The sequence below is a fragment of the Triturus cristatus genome, chromosome 12 (assembly GCF_964204655.1).
Source record: "Triturus cristatus chromosome 12, aTriCri1.1, whole genome shotgun sequence".
NCBI lineage: Eukaryota > Metazoa > Chordata > Amphibia > Caudata > Salamandridae > Triturus > Triturus cristatus.
Window position 1 is genome coordinate 304,099,579 of NC_140595.1, and position 27,232 is coordinate 304,126,810.

The 27,232-nt window shown below is 44.7% G+C and overlaps 1 protein-coding gene across 2 annotated transcripts in view; it reads left to right on the forward strand.

The window, feature by feature from the left end:
* PRMT7 (protein arginine methyltransferase 7) overlaps positions 1 to 27,232 on the forward strand; it is a 654,823-nt gene that overhangs the window by 604,998 nt on the left and 22,593 nt on the right. For both annotated transcript variants that reach the window (XM_085637728.1, XM_085637727.1), the window contains exon 17: positions 24,833 to 24,929. In XM_085637728.1, coding sequence (XP_085493854.1) covers positions 24,833 to 24,929 — 97 coding nt within the window. The remainder of the gene's footprint in view (positions 1 to 24,832; positions 24,930 to 27,232) is intronic.

The following is a 27,232-nucleotide window of genomic DNA, read 5'->3' on the forward strand; positions in this document are numbered from 1 at the left end:
TGCAGACTAATAGAGCACCAAGCACTCTCCCACAAACAAGGAAAGAACCAGTATACAAAGAAGTAGCCTTTCAAGCCAATGCACAGTTGTCCATTATGCCCCCTGACCTTAAAAACTGAATTTCTGGTTGCAATAACATCAGCACCATGTGTGAGTGAGCTTCAGCTCCTCATGGTCCAGCCATCCTATACCTCTTTTTCTCAGGACAAACTGGTTTTAAGAACTTGAACTGCTGAAGGTTGTGACGCCTTTTCATGACAGACAAGTCATCACCCTTACAAACCTCTTTGCTCCGCCTCCTCCCTTTGACCCCAAGAGAGTGCTGAGCCCTTAAATTAGTTATTATTATTATTGAGTTATTTTATAGCACATAGCTACTTCAGGGATTTCCCAGCACTTTGGAGGGAAGGTAGGGCAGCTTAGACAAGAGAGATAACATTTTAAAGTTTCAATATTGTGGTGATCTGCATTATTCATGTCTTAACCCAACATGCCAACTATGTCTAACACATCATCCAGAAAAAAAACTCCCAATCCAGCCCTGCTGCTCACCCTCACTTTAATGCTCTAACCAAACCCTCCTATGCCCGATCTCACCTCTAATTATTCCATCTCCACAGTCGTCTTCTTTGGAACACACTGCCTCTAGACATGAGGCTTTAAGAACAGCGTTCAAGACTTCCTGAACAATTGCTTTGTTTTTTTAATCTCTATTTATAGTTTTTTTGTATTTCAGCACAAAACATTGCACACAAAATAGTCCCATGAGTATAAATTCAACCTCGCATTGAGATTCTTCAACCACCACCCTCGCAGTCCCCCTGTCTCGGCATAGATACTATTGCTTCCAGGTTCTCTCTCAAACCCAATCCTCCCTCGCTTCCTCTCAGCAGAGTTGAGCGCTAGATGGGGCAAGCCGTACCGGGTGAACTGCTCCTCGGTCAGTCATTAGTATGTTCTCCACTTGCCTCACACCTTATCTAATTTTCGGGGACATCCCCGTCCTTCATACACCACTATCTCTGTCTCCATGCACCTGTTCATTCTCTCCTGCTACATAGCCTTATTCGACGTTTGCACCTGCCCCCATATTTTAGCCACATCTCTTTTCGCAATAATAAAGCCCAACATGCAGAACAACTTTTGCTTTCTAGGGATGCCCATGTTATTTGGGATGCCTAGTATTACCAGATGAGGTATCCTGCGGATATCTATTTCCATTATGAATTCCAGTTCTTGAATACTTACCCCACAGTATGCACTCACCTTAGGGCAGCTCCAAATGGTATGTAGGAATGTTTCCTCTTCTGGGACACATCTCAGACAGAACAGTGACTTTGTTGACCTTGACTACTGAAACACAGCTCTTTCTAAACCCCTATACACTTAAAATTTTATATCTCCTATCCCATCTGTTATGATGTTCTTTTTGTCAGGTGACTTCATCACACTCATCTTGTCACAACTGACATGAGTTTATTTCCTCCTCTGCTTTGTTTATTTCTCTCCCTTCTTGACTACCTGCCTCCAAATCTACATGGAAGACTTTCCGAAGACCTCAGACTCTTCTCTTTGCCCCAACTGTCCAATATAGATGCCTGTTTTTTGCTCCCAATTAAGCAAGCCAAATTCCCTTAAAACAAACAGCTGAAAATTACTTTTATATTACTGTGCTTCATTGGTTTTTGGCCTTTTAGTTCACCAGTAGTTTCCAGTTAGATGACCTGAGTGTTTTCCAAGGTAATTTGCCTTTTTAGTTTTGTCAGCCTTCGTATTTTTTATTTATAGTGATTCTGTTATTTTACTTGCATTTTAATGTTCTTTTGTCCTACTACACTTACATCAAATATTTTTACGGAGCTTGGTACAGATGCTGGACTCATATGGAATTGGAACAAATGTTATTCTGGCAAAATATTTTTTGTGAAATGCTTTTGAACAAAATTCCTTCGGATTAATTTTATGTAACATAAGGTAACATAATCCTGCAGTAAGTTGTATCTCAGGGATTTCCTTAGCAGATAAAATAGAATAAGGAAAATAATCCTTGAGAAATTTTGAACTTCACATTTCACGCCCAGTAATCCAATAATAAATGTACAATTTATTGATATCACGGAGATCCTTTTTGAGGATGTACAGTTAAATTTACCTGGACCAGCACCAAAGGCTTCCTTACTGTATTCACATTCCACTTCCAGTTTACCTGTATTGACAATGGAATCATAGGTCTACAATTTGAAATTGATTCTGCTTTTCCCAAACCTCCATGATGGTTGGTGAGACTGAAGTCTGCTTATTGGTTGACAAGGTAATCAGATTACTGCTCAACATTCTTGATGAACATTGATCCTACAATACATAATTATTTTGTCCTTCATGGATTGCAATTCACGCCCCTCAAAACATACGTTGATGATGAAGGGCGATGGTCCATGGGAAGCTAGGGCAATCTATGATTATAGTCATTAACATTTATGGCCCTGTTTCGGACGAACCACAGGAATTTGTTCGAATGCTTACAATGTTGCGCACTTGGCCAGATGCAGCCATTTTATGTGGGGGGCGATTTCAACACGCACTTGGACCCTATCAAAGACAGATCGAACCCACAGGGAGCACGCACTATAAAAGTCGCACAATGTATACGTGATGCCATGCTAGAGTTGGGGCTGGTTGATGCTTGGCGCTTAAGCAATGAAGAAATCAGGACAGGCACACACATTACACCTGCTCATAATACCTGGTCCAGACTGGATTATTGGCTTTTAAATGAAGACTGCAACAATTGGGTTACGGATGTCGTTCTGCTTCCATGCACCTTATCAGATCATAGCCCGGTGAAGTTGTGTCTTAGTATACCCACATCTCTACACCGCCCGTTCACGTGGCGCTTTAGAGTTGAGGCACTACTAGACCCTATATATAATGACACCATAAGGCAAGCGATAGCACAATTCTTTGAAATAAATGTGGGCACGGTGGACAGTGCCGCCACCTTATGGGAGGTCTTTAAGGTCACTGTGAGAGGGGTCTGTATAAGCACCACAGCAGGCATATTGCGAGATATACGAGGCCAACTCTCTAAAATAGAAATTACATTAGCGAGCCTGGAACGAGACTACACAGCCGACCCTAACATCACTACTCTAGCGCATATTCAGGAACAGATGAGGGAATACAATACCATGGCGGAAACAGAAACCCGTTATCTATCACGTCGTCATGTTGCGCGTGCATACGGCGAGGGGGGCCGACATGGACGTCAGTTGGCCAACAGACTCAAATTCAGAACTGAATATTGTTCCACCACGAAAATAGTGGATGCACACGGGAGGAACACTACACACCTCAGGGAATAGTTGACAATTCAGGTCCTGTTGTTCTGCGCTGTATACCTTGCTTGGGAGTGTGGATGAAAAGGCACTTGATGAATATCTCTCCGATATCGCTTGAGCCTGGCTGGCGGATGGTCACCGTGAATATCTCAGTCAGCCAATTGGCGAGGAAGATATCAAAGCAGCGATCCAGTCTTTGCCAAACAAAAGGCCCCTGGTCCAGACGGGCTCACAGCTGAGTTTTACAAGGAGTACGCCGATCCTTTAATACCCTATCTACTAGAAGTGTATGCAGAGGCCCATGAAACTGGCATTTTACCATCATCTCTCCGGCATGACTTAATTATCACATTACTGAAAAAGGATAAATCCCAATGCGACTCCTATCGACCTTTGTCACTAATTCATTTAGATGCAAAAATATTAGCCACTCGACTTCAACCTCTAATGACCTGCCTGGTGCTTCCGGATCAATCCAGCTTTATACCGGAGCACTCTACGTCCCACAATATTTGAGAACGCTTTTTGCCATATATCATGTTTTAACCCCAGATCTCCCAGCTGCTGCAGTAATGTTAGCTGCAGCTAAAGCGTTCGATTCCTTTGAATGGTGCTATATGTTTTATATTGTAAAGCGAATGGGGTTTCCACCCATTTTTATGAGATGGGTGCCGCTTCTATACACTGGACCGTCGGTGAGGGTCCGAGTAGGGGGGCTCACTTCCGAACACTTCTCCATTAACAGGGGCACTCGACAGAACTGTCCCCTCTCGCCGCTATTATTTGCTATTACATTTGAACCTCTGGCTTGTGTGATCCGGCAGCGTCACAGGGAATCAGCACTCAATTTCAACCATTGTCCCGTCGGCATATCTTTATATGCTGATGACATGGTGCTTTTTATCCGTGAACCACACAAACATTTATCCCCAATTTTACGGAAATATATCCGCTTTGGCTTATTCTCTGGACTTTTAATAAACTGGGATAAATCAGTGATTGTCCCCCTAACAACGATCACTATGCCACCACAGATGTAACACCCGTTGATCTGGTCAGCAGATCCTGGGAAATACTTGGGAGTATGGGTGCATCGCGACCCGGAGACTGTTATCAGGGAGAATTACGGCACAGCTTGTACGGCACTAGAATCTCAAGTAGATAAGTGGTCCTCTCTGCCTCTCTCCCTGGCCGATCACATCGCCATTATCAAAATGATCGTGTTACCACGGTTTCTCTATCTCTTCAATAATATTCCGATTAAATTACCAAAGCAGCTCTTTCACACTATCCGCACCCATCTACTTCGGCTTATTTGGAATGGCAGGTAAACTGGCATACACTCACGCTGGATTATGCACAAAGGTGATTCTGTGCTCCTGATTTATACTTATATTATCTCTGTGCACAGGCACAATATGCCTACTACTGGCACCACCCGCATGCCTTCACGCCCCATGTTGCGGTGGAAGACGGGGATGCGTACCCCACTCCGTTGGCCGGGTTACTTACACATACACGCAGAGGCACTCCACGAACTGAAATAAACACAGTGGACACCACTATTGCGGCCTGGCAGACTATAGGTAAAATGACGGCTAAACTTCCAATATACGCCCCAGCACTGCCTCTTGCACATCATGCTTCCCTCTCAGTCACGCAAGAAATGGGAGCGATTCGGTCATTACAAATGGTGGGTATGCAGCACATGCAGGATATCTTTGTGGAAGGGCAGTTTCTCACCTCCGAAGACCTTCAATACATTTCCAATCAGTCACTGTTGTTTAAGTTCACTATTTATTGCCTGAAACTAGCGCTTAAAGCGCACTATAGTTCGTTGCCAGAGGAGCCACCTCCATTACAATCTTTATAGCTTTTATTGGTGGCACCTTCGAAGCGGAAACTGGTAACTAAATTATATAAGGCAGTGCGCTCTGAGTTGGTGAGACTGGGGAATGATAGCCTGGATCGGTGGAATAGCAAATTAGATCCACCTCTGGCTCCATCCGATTGGGAACACATATGTACACTGACCCCGAATGGCAATCTCAGAATTATCCATTTCAAATATATTCACCAGGTCTATCACACGCCTCTGAAACTGTATAAAATAGGCCTCCGGGATACCAGTGATTGTAAAAGATGTAGCCAACCCGACGCAGACTTTTGGAATTTAGCGGGGCACTGTGCACTTGTCGCAAAGTTCTGGGGGGATGTAATACAATGTTTACAGACTATGTCCAGTCAACAATTCCAATGTACACCTGCAGTTTGTTTATTAAGTTACGTGCCTCATGTAAAAGGCACCATGGGGACATTTTTGCGGATTGCTCTATTATTAGCAAAACGTCGAATAGCGTTGACCTGGGAGAGCTCCTCGGCCCCGCGCACAGATCACTGGATAAAAGACATCGGTTATTATAGAGAGTCTCTTGAGTTGTATGCGGAAGAACTTCCATCATCCTCTAAACCTAAGGACGTTTGAGAACCACTACGGCACTATTTGCTGACGGATAATCAGCACGCACCTACACCTACTAATTAGGTGACATTGCAATGTAACTTTTACTCCTTGTTTTGTGACATGTAGATAATGGGCGATAGCTCGTCTTCTGTCGGTGTATACACAAATAGTATTGATCACATCTGGTTGATTATTTTGATTGCTGTGGTTGGTTGTATACCGCCCGACGTGGCGGCCTCCTCTATTATTTTTTCTTGAAAATCAATAAAAAGAATGTAAAAAAATATATATTTTGTCCTTCACTCCTCAGAACAGTTGAGCTGGGTTGCTGGTAAAGATTCATACATATAAAACTCTCAAATTATTGGGAAAACTGTTAACAAAGGCTCAATACCCTTAATTGACCTGTTTTCCCCAGACTGATATCAGTTGCACACCCTGCTTTAACTAATCTTTCAATATAGTTCTTGGACGCCTTTCATTTACTATAGAATTTAACATAACATTATATGTGTATATGTAAAGCGCAAGTTCACCCAAGGGTATCTTGTCGCTGAATAACAGATGTTTGTGGTTGCCCAACTCAATTGTACTCATTTTTATTGACCTTAGAAGGATGAAAGGCTGAGTGAATCCGCCGGGATTTGAACCTGTAACCATGAGGTCGAACACAGGCCCTTACAGTGGACGTATCAGTCCACTAAGCCTCCAGACCTGGCTTTCTTTCTTGTTTTAAGAAGGCAAAATGTAGTAGTAGTAAGTCCTTTCTCTCTACCCGAATGTTAGTTTCCTGTTTTTTTATGCTACTCATAAGTCAATAAATTGATCCCTCAGTGCTTAAAAGTGTATTGTAGGAGATGCAAATTATTTCAGTTAACTTGTGCATTTCTGAAACCTACAGAGTTGCTGTTTTGAGTTCTGACCACATTGTTTTGACTTCTACTGCCTTCAAGGTAGAGAACAATGCAAATTGCTCTTATTTTCACTATTTTGCAGTACTTACCAGAAGCTGAATTTGGTTAAAGATAGCATGGAAAGGAAAAATAAATGTGTTTGCCTGGACTGCTGACTGTTAGGTTGTCTGTAGAATACCCCCGAGACTCCGTCCCCCCCTTGACTGCAAAGATCTCTAAAAACATTCTGTTTAGGCTAAACTTCTTTTCCAGCTTCAGAATAGGGGAAGGACTCTGTTATTACTAGATTAACCTCAGCTCAACCCCATGGTATCTATGGTACAAGGAAGACAGGCTAAACCCAGAGGCACTGGGTAAAGTATTTATACAGTTCGCAAACAATAATGAAGTCAAAACACAACATAAGAAAAATCCCAAGCCAATTTAAAAAAGAGTAAACTTTAAAAATGATAGCTTTTTGTCGTTCTGATATCATTTTATTTATTAAAGTTTATGGTTCCAAGTAGGGCCAAAAAGTGTTATGCGCCAACCACAGTCATTATTTTGCACTTGATTCAGGTCAAGGGCATGGTTTAGGGCCGACTGCCATGGAGTGCAGGTCAGATACATGGACCAGATTGGTCTTGGTGAAAAATGTTATCTTCTGACTTCTGAAATGGAAGTCAAAGATTTTGAGTGGGGCAAGGAAGACAGTTGTGACCGAAAAGGGTGCCACTTCGTCAGGTAGCTGCTGGATGGGGTCTTAATGAAGCCGTTGACTTTTGGCGGAAAGCTCAGAGTGGGAGAATTTTTTTTTTGGCAGCGTGGATTCTTCCAGACGTGCAAGTCTGGAGGCTGTAGGTCCACGAGGCCGGTTACCGTCTTTGCGAGGTCTCGCTTTTTCGAATTTTCTGCTGCGGAGAAGAAAATAATGGAAGAAACCTGAACCTGTGGCCCAGCAGTAACGCACCTTAATCTGATCGGCTGGGCAGGTTGGTCCCGGTCCCTGACGGTTCTCAGAGCAAAAAGTTGGCAAAAAGTCTCTAAGTTCCAGGCTTCAGGATTTGTTAGAAGTAATACACTTTGACACCAGCCAAGGGTCCAGGATGTTAAGGACGGCACCTGATGGTTAAGACTCGCTCCAACAGAGGCCAGTAGCAGGGTCCAGGTCAGGTCCACTTGGAACTAATCAGCTGGTAATGCAGAAAGAAGGCCTCTTGAAGGTTTTTGTGCCCCTGTAGCCTAAGCTGGAGGTCACAGACAGCAGGTCCTGTCAGGATTTCTGCCACATCCCACCTCTCTTGACTATCACAATATACTGGCGTGACTCGTATCATTCCTTGGACAATATACTGGCATGACTCGTATCATTCCTTGGGGGGGTGGCCACGCAGGCAGTGGAGTCGGACATGCTCTGTTAGAGTTCAGTCACAGGTTCCCCCTCGCCCGCTTCAAAGATCCGTCAGAACGCGATCCTGGGGCCATAAGTTATACTGGCTGATCCCTGCTGAGGCCTGAAAGGTGTTGGGTCGTCTGGGGCCATAGCGGAGAGAACATACAGAGACCACGGCCGAGTGATGGAGGAGGCACCCGACCGGGGACGTGCTGCACCCGGCTGCTACCTACAGGAAACGTCGGGGTCAGGCCCCGCCCACCGGGCTGCGACACCAGATACAAGCGGCAGAGTTATTTCTCGTGGCGTGTGCTGATAGTACCGGTCCGCCCTAAGTACGAACTGTGACCCCGCTGGCTCCCTCTACATGAGCGTGGGTGCTCTGAGAGCTGTAGCGTGCACGGAGCCCGAAAACGTGCGACACAGCAACATGGCGGCTGCCCAACATGGTGCATAGCGGTAAGCCTCCCTGCCCGCATAGACGTTTATTGAACCCAGACACAGCTGCTGAGGTCACGCTGATTTAAGCCCCGCAGAGCAGTGCCAATTAAACAGAGCGTGTGCTGCTTACAGACTGTGGGGACTGAGGAACTACATAAATGTCGGGGGAAGGCCACACGTGGAGGTGCGGCAGAGACTGCGCCCCCCTGCAGAGCTAGGCGAAGTGGGATCCAACCTAACACGGGGCAAATATGAGATATGGAGTCTGCTTGCAACCCTCACCACCAGTGAGACATCTGCAGGTACTGGGATTGTGCACCGGGAGAAGCTGCGAGGCAAGTGTATATGCATGACCGGACATAAGGCAGCATAAACGCTTGGGACATGAGTAACAGACCGGGGAACTCGCTGAACTACATCTACTGGGTGCTGGTGTTGGTGAGGTAGCTGGCTGGGGGATGAAAACCCACTGATGCCCTGGACTGTCGCAATCATAACCACAAGGCCAAGAGGAAGCAGTTGAGCTAGAACTGCAGAGGCCCTTTCTCTGGCATTCCCCCCTCCTTAATAACAGCGTCACTAAATGAGACCTGAGACATCCCCCGGACGGATTGATGCAGAACTGCCAAGCCTGGATACTCCCTTCTAAGCCCCTTTTGGAAGATAAACTGACTGGGGAATCTTCTCCCTTTTTTCCCTTCCCTAAATTTACACGCTGAGGGAGTTGACATCATTTACTCTGTAATACCCCTATGTCACACAGAGGTCGACCTCGGGCTGGCACGGGGGGCCCGCCAACTCAACCCCCCCTTGACACGTGCACAGTCGGACAAGATGTCCGGGGAGGCATCACCTGACCCAGTGTCCAGTAAATTAGATGCTGTTCTGGCAGCGGTGTAGAAACTGGGAAAGACCATGGAACAGACATGTCCTTCCCTTGAAACTAAAATAGACAAGGTGGCCATTGACTTGAACCATCTGCAAGCGGACGAACGCAAACTTGCGGACAGAACTTCTGCGGTGGAAGATACCATGCAGACACTTTCCCCTCTGGTGACGGCAGCGGAGAAACGACTCAACGACCTTGCTGACCGAGTGGGATTTCCTGGAACATTGCGCCAAAGATGCTGAGGGTCAATCAAGACGCAACAACGTACACGTGGTGAGCCTTCCAGAAGGCGTGGAGGGGAAAGATGCGGTGGCGTACACCGAAAATTGGCTGAGAGACCTGCTGCCGAAGGGGTCGCTTTACCCCCACTTTGTCATCGAAAAAGCACACAGGATACCAGCCAAACGCCCTCCCCCGGGAGCCAATCCCAGACTGTTCCTGTTACAAGTGATGAACTACAGAGACAGGGATGTGATCCTTTAGCAAACTAGGAAACTGCCTGCCGTCCAGGTGGAGAATCAAAATATTATGTTCTTCTCTGACTATACATTACTGGTCCAACTACAACGGTACTCCTACATGGCAGTGAAGCGCCTCCTACGGCAACAGGACCTAAAGTACTCCCTGCTATTCCCGGCACGTCTGCGGGTGATAGCAACCGGCAAAACCCACTTCTTTGATAATCCTGAGGCGGCTGGAGATTGGCTGGACACACTAAACTCCATGGTTGGCACCCTCCTGGCGGCGGACTCGGCCGACGCTAGTCAAAGAAGTCTCCCCCAGTCAGCGCAGAACGGACAGAAGACGTAGGAAGACCCGCCCATCCCAAGTCTTAGGCCCTAATCTGGACCAGATGATCCAAGACCAACGTAATGCTCTTCAGGCGGTGGTTGAGATCAGCGGGACTCCAGGTGACATATCTCCCACCCCCAATGCGCAGGAATGCGAAAGTGATGGTGATCTATCAGACGACACACTGAACTCACACAAATCGGATAACATTGCAGTGGTCACCCCTCAGTCGGCGGATGACATAATGTAGACCTTACGAATATATCCTACGTTTGCAACTTCCAGTATGAATCATGGGTCATGCAAGTATACCTGGACTTTAGTCCCACTATCTCCTGATGTTATTATTTTATTACTGCACAGATGGGTCCTTTATAATCGGTGGGGAGGAATGGCTGGGAAATTGTGGTCCGGAATGCTATAACTTTAGGCCCTGGACTCTGTGGGTGTTATGTGCACAGATTACTTTTCCATACAGCTACAATGGCCCAAACAGTTGTACGTTTAGTGGGCAGGGAAGTCTTTATCATACGGTGCCTAGTATTTTGTGACAGCATCCTACCTGCGCGGGGACCCTCCTTATCTGTGACGTAATTTTGTTTCTTTGTATTGTTTGGATGACTGCATGATGCATTTTCACCCTTTTGGCATTGTATGTTTTAGTTCAATGTTGGTTTTTCGTCTGTCACACCCTGGGCCGATACTCATTGTGTACCGTCTACTCAACCAGCCTGCGACCACTCACTATCCTTGATATGAGCCCCGCCGCTCTGCATGGCCTCTACTTCATGCACGATACACGCAATCATTTCTCCATAATGCCATGGCCCCTATCAAGATATGTACGTGGAATGTGAGAGGCATACATAGCCCTTCCCGCAGATATCTTATCTTTTCATATCTGAAGCGCCATCATATACAGATCGCCCTCCACCAGGAGACATGTGTCGGGGTCTGAGGTATATCACTTAAGGAGGAGGTGGAGAGGGCAACTCCATGCCACGGGGTACTCTGCATATGCTAGGGGGAAATTAATTTGGGTTAGTTCAGGCACCCGTTTTCACATAGAGGACTCTCTCATTGACCCGGAGGGTTGCTATGTCCTTGCTAAGGGCAGACTGGATGGACAGCCAGTAATCATCGCCTCGATTTATGCAGCTAATGTTTAATACCTTATTAAATAAGTTAGCTACTTGGCACGGGATCCCGATGATTCTGGGGGCGACTATACCTTTGTTTTGGATGTATCCTTGGACTGCTCCTTCCCTTCTCTGCCTGGTGCGCCCACGACCGCTGCTCTGAAGGCATTCACTGCTTGGGCGGCCCAGTGGCATTTGGTGGACGCGTGGAGGCACAGGACACCACATGACAGAGTATACTCTTTTTATTCTGGTGCGCACGGTCTACATGTCCGTCTCTACCGGATACTGGTGACTACCGATCTCCTGCCAATGGTCGTGGAGCCTCAGTATCTTGGGAGGACTCATTCTGACGATAATCCCCACACCTTACAAATGGACTGGAATAGTGGTACACCCCCGATACCACGATGGCGCCTGCAACCGGATACACTGTTGGACGGGACGTTTCGGTATGCATTAGGCACGGCCGTTGCACAATAGTTTGAGGACAATGAAGCCACTGCCTCATCGCCATTGGTAGAATGGGACGCTTTTAAGATAGTGACCCGGGGACACTGTCTGGGTATGCAAGCTGGTATGCGTAGGCAACTAGAAAAGGACCTTACCGCTTTGGAGGGAAGACTGGCATCTCAGGAGAGAGGGGCGGTTGAGGGCTCACGTGAGCGACGTGCGTATAGTAGGAAGGAACACACTGCATTCTTGGAAAGGCTCCGGGTGCCTGAATTATGCAGCACACTAGGCACGCACACATCACTCGGGTGATAAAGCAGGCAGACTCTTAGCCTTGCTGATCCGACAAGACGACACTACTTCGCCCATCACTTCACCCCACTCCGCACAGAACACTACGATATATTCCCAACAGGGCATACACCGAGAATTTATATCCCACTATAATACGTTATACATGTCACACAGTATAGTCACACCCATGGCTGGGAAATTGTGGTCCGGAATGCTATAACTTTAGGCCCTGGACCCTGTGGGTGTTATGTGCACAGATTACTTTTCCATACCGCTACAATGGCCCAGACAGTTGTACGTTCAGTGGGGAGGGGGAGTCTTTATCATACGGTGCTTAGTATTTTGTGATAGCATCCTACTTGAGCGGGGACCCCCCTTATCTGTGACGTAATGTCGTTTCTTTGTATTGTTTGGACGACTGCATGATGCATTTTCACCCTTTTGGCATTGTACGTTTTAGTTCAATGTTGGGTTTTCGTCTGTCACACCCTGGGTCGATACTCATCGTGTACCGTCTACTCAACCAGCCTACGACCACTCACTATTCTTGATATGAGCCCCACCTCTCTGCATGGCCTCTGGTTCATGCGCGATACACGCAATCATTTCTCCATAATGCCACGGCCCCTATCAAGATATGTACATGAATGTGAGAGGCATACATAGCCCTTCCCGCTGATATCTTATCTATTCATATCTGAAGCACCATCATATACAGATCGCCCTCCACCAGGAGACACGTGTCGGGATCTGAGGTAAACCACTTAAGGAGAAGGTGGAGAGGGCAACTCCATGCCACGGGGTACTCTGCATATGCTAGGGGGACATTAATTTGTTTTGGTCTGGGCACCCTTTTCACATAGAGGACTCTCATTGACCCGGAGGGTCGCTATGTCCTTGCTACGGGCAGACTGGATGAACAGCCAGTAAACCTCGCCTCGATTTATGCAGCTAATGTTTAATACCTTATCAAATAAGTTAGCTAGTTTGTACGGGATCCCGATGATTCTGGGGGGGGGACTATAACTGTGTTTTGGATGTATCCTTGGACCGCTCCTTCCCTCCTCTGCCTGGTGCGCCCACGACCGCTGCTATGAAGGCATTCACTTCTTGGGCGGCCCAGATGCATTTGGTGGACGCGTGGAGGCACAGGAACCCACATGACAGAGTATACTCTTTCTATTCTGGTGCGCACGGTCTACATGTCCGTCTCTACCGGATACTGGTGACTACCGATCTCCTGCCAATGGTCGTGGAGCCTCAGTATCTTGGGAGGACTCATTCTGACCACAATCCGCACATCTTACAAATGGACTGGAATAGTGGTACACCCCTGATACCGCGATGGCGCCTGCAACCGGATACACTGTTGGATGGGACGTTTCGGGAGGCATTGGGCACGGCCATTGCACAATACTTTGAGGACAATGAAGCCACTGCCTCGTCGCCATTGGTAGAATGGGACGCTTTTAAAATAGTGACCCGGGGACACTGTCTGGGTATGCAAGCTGGTATGCGTAGGCAACTAGAAAAGGACCTTACCGCTTTGGAGAGAAGACTAGCATCTCAGGAGAGAGGGGCAGTTGAAGGCTCACGTGAGCGACTTGCGTATAGTAGGAAGGAACACACTGCATTCTTGGAAAAGCTCCGGTGCCTGAATTATGCAGCACACTAGGCGGGCACACATCACTCGGATGATAGAGCGGGCCGACTCTTAGCCTGGCTGATCCGACAAGACGACACTACTTCGCCCATCACTTCACTCCGCTCCGCACAGAACACTATGAGATATTCCCAACAGGGCATACACCGAGAATTTATATCCCACTATAATACATTATACAAGTCACACAGTAAAGCCACACCCGACGACATACACAGATATCTAGGAGACATTACCCTACCGCGGATTACGTCCGAGCAAAGGAGTGAGTTAAATGACCCCATTATGCTAGAAGAAATCTGGGAAGGTATATGCTCGCTAGCGTCGGGAAAGACTCATGGCCCGGACGGCCTGCCGGCGGAATTCTATAAAGCTTATGTGGAAACCTTGGCGCCCCAATTGCTAAAGGTATACGATGCTGCAATAGCGGATTCCACTCTCTGACTCGCAAAATGAAGCACTGTTGGTCTCTCTCCCTAAACCTGGCAGGAACCCGGAAATGCTGGGCTCATATAGGCCACTGGCATTACTTAATACGGACTACAAGGTCCTGGCATCCGTCATAGCAGCTTGACTGGCTCCATTAGTTTGGACCTTGGTACATGCTGACCAAAATGGTTTTGTCCCTACCAGAAGCACAGCCTTAAACATCCGCAGGCTCTTCAGAGTGCAATGTTACGCAACTGATGTATGGCCCCGCCCCGGCTGTTTAGTCTTAGATCTTGAAATGGCCTTCCACTCTCTCTAATGGCCATACCACTTCGAGGTGCTGCGAGGAAACGGCCTAGGCGACTCATTTCTACACATGGTCCGATTGCTCTATATGCAACCATCTGTCAGAGTACGGACTGGCCGATTGATATAAGACAGTATCCCAATACACAGAGGCACCAGACAGGGCTGCCCTTTATTGCCTCTCCTTTTCTCACTTGCTATGGAGCCGCTGGCGGCGCACCTGCGCAGAGAAGGTGTGGATTGGGGCATTTAATTGGAGGACAATTTACACGCAGTTTCTGCTATTATACCTGAGCGACTTACATGATATTCCCACTACTATTGCGGACACCCACTGTACCTTTGCGGATATCTCAGGGCCATCAGGGCACAGATCCAGTTTTGGAAGACTCTCCCACTGAACGTGATGGGTAGAGTAGCGCTCTCCAAGATGGTGGTGTTGCCGAAGCTATTATATTATTTTGCCAACCTCCCGGTGTATGTTCCGCTCGCTTTCTTTTGAGATTTAGAGCGACTGCTCCGTGTTCTCATCTGGAATAAGGGCCGGCCCCGGCTGGCACTCTGGAAACTTTATGCCCCTACCAAGAGAGGTGGCCTGGCGGTCCCCAATCTGGAACTGTATTACCTGGTGACACAGCTGCAGTGGGTGACGAAGTGGCTGGCGGGTCTTAACCTAGATGACATGGCTACCACACAACCACCATGGTCCCACTCACAGATATACCAATTATTTCACCCTATTTCCCGGCATATACACCCATCGCAGGCATGCCTTGCCCTGGCACATCGTTGTTATAAAAGGCGTTTATACCTCACTAGGAATGCAATCCCTTATGCCCCGTCAGTGCCACTTCTAGGAATGCCTAGGGGCAGGACGAGCATCACCAATGGGGCGCAGGTGTCCTGGAATGAGGCAGACCTATATACACTAGGTGACCTCTACACCGAGGGTGCCCTGATATCTTTTGAAAGTCTAGCTGAAGAATATAATTTACCCACAGGTCAATTCTTATTATATACCTCCATCTTGCGATCACTCACTGCAGCATGGGGCGACAATAGCACCAAACCAGAGACGCACCTACTATTGTAATATTTACATGTAATGGGTAATGGGTCCCACATCATCCACTGGCTGTCGGAAGCGTTGCTTACACACACTGTACAACCGCTGACGTCACTATGTGTTAAATGGGAAACAGACAGAGGCACCCCATGGAAGAAAAGTGCATGGGCCCTGATATTAGCCACCCCATGAATATACCACGCAACTCCAGATTCAGGCTCATACAGACATATATTGTGCATAGGGCATATCTTTCTCCAGATAAAATAAATACATACTTTCATATGACTACATCAGCATGTCCCGCTGTCTGCAGGTGAACGCGGACTTTCTACATATGCAGTGGTCTTGTACTTCTTTGCACGCATACTGGCGGGATGTTAACGTGGCACTTGCGGCGTGCACTGAAAGGACACTACCACAGACATGGGAGATGTGCATACTGGGTTTATATCCTAGACTAAAGAAACGCAGAGTCACATCCAAGTTTATTGACCTGGGCCTTATTGTAGCTAAAAGGCTAATCACCAAACGTTGGCAACATGCCGACCCCCCCGTAGTGGCCGGCTGAAGGAGCTCTCTTCTAGTATGGGCACAAGCAGAAAGTACATCATTACACAGGGAGGAAATAGCAGGACTGCGTAAATACCCTATTGCCCAGCTATGGGATGCTATACTGACGGATCTGACGCGCACGAGTGGGGAAGGGGGGTGTAGCCCTTCCCAGGAGGTTGGGAGACAAGACGGGACGATGAGGTAGGGGTGGCGGGCACGCCTGAATTCTCCATGAGCCAAAGTAGCGACAATATAATCACTAATTCTCTCAATCACCAAGAGGATGGGGGACCCTTCTAATGCAGTATAGCTACGTAGACAACACATTTCCTCTATATACACCAACAAGGGCGTGACGATGTGACGACGATTTTCTTTGTTTTTATGTTTAATTGTAGATTTACAAAAACAACAAAATGTATCTGATTTTGCCACAAATTGACACTGAGCTGTATAGACAAGTACAGCCATGGATGTGTAAAGTTGAGATAGGATGAATAATTTTCTTTGATTTGTATGGATGCTAAAAAGTGGCCCTTCTGATAGTTGATACACCGAATATGAAATTTGTGGTCACTCATTAGCCACATGGGCTTAATGTAAACCATAGTTTATGATTGCACCGGAAATGACCGCTGGCCCTTTCCTGCATCTGTACTGACTGCTTGTTCACTTTCTCATCCGAGCCCGATTGATTACCTGTCTCCCCTTTCCCCTCCCTTCCCCCTACCTTTCCTTTCTCATTTATGTCCACTGTAACCTGTTTGTTTGATAAAATGCAAATCAATATATTTTTTTTAAAAAGTGACTCATATCATTCATTCCAACACTTATGAATGAACAAACGTATTGTACCCTGACGTTTGACACTATTACATGCAGTTGGTAATAGCTAGCTGCAGATGGTGTTCCCTGATCTGTTTGAAAAGGCTTAATAGCTTTTACAAATGTTTTACCATGCATATGCAAGGTCAGGTTTCAGGCGCCACAGAAACATCCAGAAAATCCACCAGAATAAGCATCAAGCAATCAGCATAGATGACCTCAATGTGAACCTTTCGGAAGACAGCACTCAAATTAATCCCTTGCACCTGTTCCTTGCTATAAGCAGTTTGAGCGTGACCTTTGTGAACATTCTAAATCACCTTTCTAGATGACAGCCTCATCAAATTAATCATCTGCACCTGTTCCTTGCTATAAGCAATTAGAACACAACCTTTGTGAACATTCTAAAGCACCTTGTAGGAGGCATCCTCATCAAGTTAATTATCTGCACCTGGTCCTTGTTACAAACATTTAGAATGTGACCTTTATGAACGTTCTAAAGCAGTCTTATTTAAAGACCGTCCACACTCCTTCCCTTAGCTTCTTTGACTGCCACTTACCTAATTCCCCGGTTCCAGGACTCTGTCTTGCCAGCTCCCTTGAGCCGTCTGCTTCGACCTCACCGCAAAGAACATCCCGCATTAGTCTTGCACCTGGATGGAAAAAAGAACTGGAAGAAAAGGAGAGATACATTAACAGACTTGATTTTACTGTGCGCTGAGCTCAGTTGCAACATTGTGCTGCAAACAACAGTAACCATTGTTTTTGTTCAACTTGTACATACTATTGGCAGGGCTCTGCCAGAGAGGACTTGGGTGAATCTAACCCTGTCCAAATTTGCTTGTAGGTTTGATGCTGTAATCCTACTCACTACAGTTTAGAAAATTATGATAAAGGAGCCTCTATTCACAATCTAAATGAAGACAAAACAACAACAAAACTGAAGGTTGGTTGAGATTTGAAAAGCTTTTGGGAGGTGATACATTAAGAGATAGAGTTAATACTAGACTAAAGCCTTATTAATTGTTTGTTTATCGGTACCATATCTGCCGGTACCAATTATCAGACTGTTGTGAATGTCTGCTGCAGTATTGCTGTGGAGTAGACGAGCCACAACACCTTTGATTCTTCACACTCTCTCTATCCCAACCCCCTTCCCCCTGGTATTTGCCTTGAAAGCAGTGTCTCTGGGATCCAGGTAGGTGGTTTATGACATGTCCAGTCCTCTTCTGTTCATCCACATGTCAAGAAGTGACCTATGGAGGGTACTGTGTATGCCACATTTATGCCCAGTGCCACTCTGAGAGTGGGGGAACCTCCTTGTCACTCCATAACCAATGGGCCAAAAAGTCTCAGGAGTGAGCCTACCAACGTTTGCAGCACTTCCTGTGTGTTTACAGCAAACAATGCTACAATAACGCCCTCTGACAAAAACCAACTTAATAGAACCTTTCTTTCTCTGTGCAGAGCTCCTGTGCCCAACCTTGAGGAGTGGGCAGGTAAATTAGCAGCCCCTCCTCTACGATCACTGTGTTGTGTAGACAGCTCCTTTTCCACTGGGCCTGGTGCCTGACTGGCTAGAGGGACAAAGGAAGGGGCAGTCCCAGGTATTAGCTATATGTACCTGTGACAGGGAAGGCCTCTTTGAAGTTATTTAAGTTCTTGAGCACAGCCAAATGGTCAGCTTACCAGAGAAACAGAACACCTCTCTGTTAAGTGGACTATTCAGCTCCTGGGTGACCGTTGAAAGCTCATGCAAATGGGCTTCTTCATGTTTTTGACAGGTAATAGGCAATCTTTTAAAAGTACCTGTCTAAAATATGTATTTCAAATCAGACTTTATCAGTGAATCAAGTTTGTAATAATTATTTTTTTAAAGTTCAAGAGTGAACTCTTTCATAAGCAAAAATAGCAAAATTAAATGTAGTAATTTATCCTAGTGCTTTCTTGGGGAACAGCCAACTCTGATCCAGTAAAAAAAGGTTTTTAGGCTTTTTCACTGTAATGACATGTTTAACATGAAACTTTTAGATGTCCTGCTTTTACATACGTTAATGGGCAGTAAGGCCTACTTAGGGGTGACATATTAATAGTTAAAAAGAGGGTTTTGTCCTGTCAAAAAGGGTTTAGTTTGACTGATTAAATTTGTAGTTAAACCCTGGCCCGTCACTGCAGTGAATGGCACAATGTGTGCTGCCGCCCACTGATGACATTTAACTTACAGGCCCTGGGTACACTTTAGGTACCATATACTAGGGACTTATAGCTACGATAAATATGACAATTAGGGGATGCCAGTTTCATCAGGTTTAAAGGGGGAACACAGGCCCTTTACCTCTGGTTAGCAGGGGTAAAGTGCACAGAGTTCTGCAGCCAGCAAAAACAGTCAAGGCTAAAATCTGGGGGCACACCACGAACAGATGGTCATTTCCAACAGAGCATTTTATCTGATCACATATGCCCACTGACCTAAAAAGAATTATACTTCAGTTCCAGGGTTGGTGGACCACAACTTAATTTGTCAATATATATATTTTTTTAATTAAATCCTTTTTAAGTCTCTGCTATGGACAGTTATGGCTGTCTCTAAGTAGACCTATTATTTTCAATGCATAACATAAACTTAAAGTGGCCTTGGGTCACTACCTTCCTCATTTTTGGATGGCTTTGTTCTCTACCTCAGTTGTATGCTTGGGATTCAGTGTTTTTCCTCCCTCATTTTGTTTTTAACCTGTGGAGGTGCATTTTGTTCTCGCAGTGTCTGATTGGATGAGGTTTATCTTCTGCATACCTAAGGGCCTCTTAGGAGTGAATGTGTTTCATTGCTCTCTTCTCTTTTCCCTCTTTATCCCTGCCACCCGCATCCTCTTTCCCTTCCTTCCACCCTCTGATGCTTCCTCCCCCTCTCCCAATCCCACGCTTCTTACCACTGGCCATAATTACATTTTATGAGGGCCCCACAGTAGCAAAGTGCAGTTGAGCTGGTTGTTTCCTTTTTGCGCTTAACGTGCACTTCTTTTTGATTTTTTGTCATACATTTTAATTTACTGTTCTAATGTGGCCATCTGCCATGTTAGAATGGTAATTTAAAAATTGCTGCCATGAGCCTGTTGCTTGTGCACGTCACAGGACATGCATGGGTTGCCATCTTGAAATGGGTTTACTTGAATAAAACAAAACATTGCACGATTGCCAACCATGCAGATACACACACATAGTTGGAAAAAGTATTGACAAAGAAAATAGCTCTAATTTTTAAAGCCAAGACTTATTGGCTTTGCCAACGCTTGTTTTATATATTAGTAATTCTTTTTTTATTTAAACAAGGGCCTCAAATTACAGTAATGTAAATCAAAGAGTGTCATTTCTTTGTGTCAATAGAATCATTTTGTCCTGTGATGTATATCGGAACTAGGAAAAAGGAAAAACTGAAGAAAAAGTTGTGGCGATTTATTAAAAAAAAATCCTACTAACCAGAATCCGCCCAATTCCATCCTTTCAAGGTCACCTTATAATAGCTCTCCTCCACATTAGGATAGGTTTGAGCCTCTTACGCTGGACCAGGTTGCAACATCTTTGATTAAAGTTAAATCAGGCTCCCCGATGGACATCTGTCCCTCCAGGACTGCAGTCACTTTATCAGTCGTGTTAGCCCATTTGGTTTTGTTTTTATTCACTCTATCTCTTGAATCTGCAAAAGTTCCTTTGGCTTGAAAGACTGCTTTCGTTTTCCCCATTCTGAAAAACCCAATACAGACCCAAAAAATTTGAATTTGCATTATCGCCCTGTCTCTCTTCTGCCTTAGCTAGGGAAAATGTCGTTTTTGGACGATCATGCCTCCCTCCCAATCTGTATTCAGAGCGGCTCATAGTACTGAGACTGCACTGGTGGCAGTCAGTGATTCCATCCGTCTCTCTTTGGATGATCGTGCCTCTGCCATGCCTGTGTTACTGGATCTCTTGCTGGTTTTTGACACAGTTTCTCATGCAGTTCTGATTAGCAGGCTGCATGAGATCGGTGTCAGCTGTACCGTCCTGCAGTAGTTAGCTGATTTTTTTAAAAGATCGGACCCAGATCACCACGCTGGGCCCTTTTAAATTTCTGCAGGTCCCTCTCACCAAGTAAGTACCCCAAGACTCTTCACTGAGCCCAAACTTGTTTAATATCTATGTTGCTCCATTGGCGCAGATTGTTGAAACCCACAGATTCGAAGTAATTTCGTATGCCGATGATACGTAGCTGATCATTTCTATAGGACAGGACATTGAGGGTACTAGGCATGTTTTAAAAAATTGTATGAGTGATCTTGCTGCAGGAATTGTCTTCAATTGAATAATTAGAAAACAGGTTTGCTGTTTGGTAAGGCACACCCTCTCTGGTCCCCTGACTGGTGGCCCACAGGAAATTGGAGGATTGGAAATCTCCCCCTTCTCCAGTCAATCAGCGTAAAACCTAGAGTTAAAAATCGACCATGAAAAGTCATGTAGTCGTGACAAGAGGGGGTATGTTTTTCTACTATGCGTCTCCTGAGGAAAGTTTTTCCCTGGCTTCCTGCCTAAGCCAGGAAAACGCTGGTCCAGGGGCTGATAATCAGTTGCCTGGATTACAGCAACGCCTTGCTTATGGCAGCCAACAATACTCTTCTAATGAAACTTCAAGTCATGCAAAATACGGATGCCAGATTCGTTTGTAACCTCCCAGCATGCTCTCCCTTGGCCCCTCCATCCTCAGGTCCCTCCGTTGGCTACTGGTCAGAAATCGCATCTTTTTTTAAGATATGCTACCTCATCCACAAAGCTCTACTAGGCAGATCCTCTCAGTATCTCAAGGACAAACTGCTACATTACTTTCCCACTTGCACATTGAGATACAGCGACAAGGCGCTTTTGTCCATTTCCTTGAATTTATGCCTCAAGATAAGATGCAGTACATGAAGAGGCTGAGCGCCGAGATACACTTTCGGGTGTGATTTGTTGCGCTTTACAAAATGGATATAACATAACAAAACTAAAAAAGGTTCTGCATCTGTTCTAAGTACATCCTCCTGCTGGAAAGTACCTGCATTGTTCTGTTAAACTTCTATGTAATGGTTATTTTTTGTTTTTAAGTTTAGATTTATATTGCTAACATTTGACTGCCATCTTAAGGTAGCAGCATATTTTCTTATTGTTTTTCCTTTGTGGCATATGCTTGCAATAAAAAAATAAAAGTAATGTAGCCACCGCCCCAGCCTGCTAAGGTTGGATCTATTGACTTTCCCAGAGCCTTTTAGTATAATACAAATATATTTTTGTTGCGGGGGCATGGGGTCAAGGGCCAACAGCCCACTCTCTCCACTCTGGGCACTGCCCCGGTTCCAAAACTGTTGTCCTGTTGAGCTTTGCAAGATGACTTTTAATTCTGTACTTTGTGTGTGTAATGACAAGCTGTACTGAAGTCAGAGTTTGTACCTGTGTTGTTAATTATGTACCTGAGTGAGTGGAGCAGCTCTGTTATTGAGGAAAAAGACGTGGAGTCTAGAATACCTGGAAAGACTCGCGGTCGCGCTTCACATGTTTTGAGGTTGATAGAAGGAGACATTCCAGAACATATTGTGTGCTCCCTGTTTCCATACTCATGTGGATCATTTATGTTACTGAATAAAGAAATGTAATAGCCTGTTCAATGACTTCTCTGTACATTGGCGACGAGGACAAAAGAAAGGCTAATCTAAAGCAGAATGTGGCAAGATGAAACAGTTTATTCTAATTTCTCTGTATATAGGACTGTAAATATGATGCTGGCTATTAACCTATTTTGTAGTGAATCTAAGCCTGGCTCTCTGGTAATGTGTATGGACTTTGAAAGTACCACATGTAATAGTGCCATATTCACTCCTATGATCTGCAATAACATTAACAATGTTATTCCTCTTGGTTTTAACCCACATAATTGTTTTTAATATTTGCTACAACAGTAATTGTGTATATTTAATGAGGTTTTAAAAGTTCCGCTTATTTACTGTCCAGCGTGCTATGAAATGTTTTATTCTATGTATTGTGCTTTTATCACTTAACTGTCGAATAAAGCTTTTTGGATTGGATTGGAAACAGTTTATTATGCAGCTTGTCTGACAGCAGGCATTCTCCACCTGCTATACAAATTTTGAGAGCTAGGAAGGTTCAACGTCCTAAGTGTTTTGACAAATTCACATAGTGCAATGTGGCCTGGAATGATGGTTCGTTACCTGGAAATCGTGTGTTACTGCAAATCACTCCCCGGTAGCCGGGGTACATGCATCCTTGCGGATTGAAAGAAAACACTTAGTTACCACGCAGCAAAGCAAATAAATACACAAGCCACCAGTCAATGATCAAATTAGTGGCCTAATGCACGCGCATGAGTGGACTCCTAATACAATGTGGAGATGGCAATGGGAAACCCAACCAAACAGTATAGGGAAAAGTAAACTAATTCCTAAAGTACCCATTCTGTGTAATTTGAACGGTTATTTTTAGTCCTTTCCGACACTTTAAAACATCGATTTTCTGAGAAACTTTAAAACTGAACCACTTGTCTACTTCTATACTGTCAGTTGTTCATGCCCTTCTTTTTAATCATTTTTATGTTCACTACCTGCAACTTGTACCCATCAAGATGTTTGGACAGACTAGGAAGGAGGTTGTACCGAGGTCTCCTTTTCTGACTCGCAGCGAAATTCAGTGGAAATGGATTTCGAATTGTCCACAGTCATACATGTGTTGGAAAGCCATGATTTATGACCGCTGTCAGAAAGTCCTCTTCCCTCTTTAGTTAGAGACAAATGATCTGTTGGTGAACTTTTCCTTTTAAAGTCAGACTTGCAGTACAGAAATACACAAGGCACACAGGAGGATGTTCAGTGATGTTCCCAGGAATATGTCAGTTTCGTGTAAGTTATTTGCGGGCCCAATTATTCTCCTAAAATAGTAATAAGAAAAGAAGCACATAAAACCCTTCAATTTCAGGTCTCCTAACCGATTTAACCAAATAATTCCCAGATAAAGTGACGAGCAGCCATACCCAGGGATAATCTTTTTTTCTCACCTCTGCTCCATGTTTGTGTTCATGAGACTGGCAGTATTGTACTACAGTTGTTTCAGCTTGAGCTCTGTGTACTGAAGTCAATACTGATGACACATGCATTGCACTTGGCACATGTACCTTTTATCCAGAGCTTCAGTCCTTCTGGTTTTCCCAGGAACTCTGGTTTTAGGAAGCAATTCAAACTTACAAGTCAAAAGCCTTTTTCTATTGAACGCATCTTCTTTGATGCCATCCATCAACCAGGGGTGAAACTATGGAGGACGGCAGTGACCAAAATCCATTTGAGTATGGGCTTAACATACTCGACTCCTCGTAGATAAGTTAGTATTTGAGGCTTTCTTCAGGTTCACACATCAGCCTTGTTGTCACAGGGATCTAGAAGTGGCATTGGTTTGTCCCCTGATAGGGGAAGAGCCATTGCCCCTATGGGATGTCTTTCTGGGAAGAGTCATGGCCCCAATGGGATGTCTTTCTGATCAGCGATTCAGGATTTTGCTGTATCATTTTGCCTTTCCACCATTAACACCAGCAGTTCTAGATCCGGAGAGGTTTATGGCACATTTCCTGTCTGCATCTTTGTGGGGCATTTTGTTCTCCAGGTTTGACTTTGACTTTCGATAATTAATTTGAATAAATAGATATGCAGCCTATGAACTAAAAACTTTTAATGAGGTTTTGAGCTTAGGGGTTTTCATACTGTCTTATATAGTGATTTTGTCAAACAACATGAGTAGTAATATTTGTGCAATGTATGTAAAACACTAATAGTGTGAGATAGAGCTGTAGTTGGGTAGATGAATAACTCAAAGTATGTGTGTCTTCACAGGAATGGAAAATGTCATGGAGCTGTTCTTTGGATGGAGTACCATCTGACAGAGGATATCACTGTCAGCACAGGGCTTTTACAGATCTCTGATGAACAGGTATGTCCGGGTTACACAGACAAGGCCAAGGAGAATGTTGCTTTGCTACATAATTCTGTAAAAGCAGCTAAGGGACTCGTTTTGGTTGTCATAAAAGTGCTCATCCACGACCATGGAATGGAAAAGGAGTTGGATACAATGGCTAGAGAAAGCCTAGTTCAGTTCTGATGGCACATAGAATATATGAGTCAAGAAGTATTACATTGATACCTTTGCCATATTATTCTGCTCTTCATTTCATCTAACTCGAATAGGGATAGCTGTACTTTACTTCTGCGTACACAATTTGAATTTACACACAGCTAAGTTATGGCACAAATTACAATATTCGTTTACCTTTATTATACAAGGAAAGGTAATACATCCTAAAAATGGATAGGTTGAGCGTGCAATATTAATTATACTTTATTCACGTCTGGACTGGCAAAGAGGCTCCGGCAAGTCACCAAACTGTTGGTCTCTAACTAGTAGACCAGTTTTCGACCATGAGCTCATAAATAAATATTGTTTTGATACTTCTATATGGAGTGAAAAGGTCTAACATATAATAGTGACAGATGCTGTTGCGCTGGGAGTGCTTGGTACATGTAAGACATACCTTTGTTTAGAGAACAGGTTTGCACACTCTAAAGTTCTCCAGTTGTTGAAGATGCAGGAGAGATAATATCTCTGTGGGGTAATTCTGAATGTGTCTTGTCCATTTCTGGCATTTATATATACAGACATCATTGTAGCGCCATTAGAGCCTCTGGCAACACAGAGGCATAGTCTGTGCATGACATACCTTTCCTCAGATGTCTTATCTTTAGTCTCTGAAGGGCCCTTTTGTGCAGTTGTTGAAAAGATGGCAAGGGCGGTTGAAGCGAAGAGGGCCACATCTTGCCAGTTAACATATATGGAATGTAGCCTACTTCACAGTTGTGTATACATCTTTCTTGATGGAGCCACGTTTGGGGCCTGAATGGTTCACCATCTTCTTAACTGAAACGGTTGAACAATGTAGAAATGCATCTCATTTCGGAATGAGTGGTCATATCTGGAAAGAGTCATGTCTGCTGTGCAAATAATAATGCACACCCATGAATTTTGAGCACAGTAGCGGCTTTAGTAGACCGGTAGAACACTATGGCGCAAAGCAGAGGTCAACAAAGACCGCGTAGCACACCCATATCTGACTTGCCCAAATTAATTTCAGAAATCTTTAATAGGTTGAGATGTAGAGATTGCATCCTTCTGGTTCTGTTAAGGCACCCAGTCACGTTCAGGTTCCATTGAGACAAGCAGTCTTCTGATAGTAGGATAGCAGATGGAAATCCTCCAAGGCGGTACAAAAGCCAAGTTGTGAACTGATGTAGCTCAAAGTCAGTCTCCTGTCTGAGATAATGACTTCCTTTCTTTTATTACTAGTTATAGATTGCTGATGAAATATTTTACAATGAAGCTCTGTAATGCCAAGAGTTTCACTTTCCTTCCTAATCTATAAACTATCACTTCTTTGCTGTAAATCAAAACCAGAAACAAACAAAAAATCTGCTCAGCTTACCTCTATCTTTTGAGATACACAAACATCTCCCAAAATCTTTCACCAATTTTAAACCAAGAGCGGCATTCACTCAAACCGCTGGAAACACGAAAACAGGGCCGGCTTTAGCATAGGTGGCACCCTGTGCGACTATGTTTTTTGGCGCCCCCCAATAAAATAACCGCCTCCGTTACAGATTTCCTCACTACCAACCTTTAACAATGCTCCTCAAGTCTCCATAACCACTCTCTCTCAGATACGTTTAATATGTTTTATAGCGCCGTTGCCACTCATACTAGTGTAGGGTGTCAGAGCACTTTACAAAACACGCACTACACAGAGGCAATCAATCATAGGTGTGTAGATTAGTGTATAGGAAATGTTACATAAAACAGAGGACTACAAGGTACGAATATATGACGTTACAACGCAAACAATTACAACGCATGCCTTTACAACGCGGTTTTTACATCGCAACTCCCATTACAACGCATGATTTTACAACGCATGCCATTACAACGCATTGTTAGAAACTACCATTACAACACATACAATTACAACGCATACCATTACAACACATATCATTACAACTCATAATACTTGTGGGGCAACAGTGGGGTAAGTGTTGGATAATGTAGGGGTAAAAATTATTATTCCCACTCCAGTGAGTGCAATAGTAGGGTAAGTGTTGAATAGTGTAGAGGTAAATTTACTATCCCCATGTACCCCAAAACCCATACTGACCCTAAAACTAAAAGATCCCCGTTACTTACCTTATAAT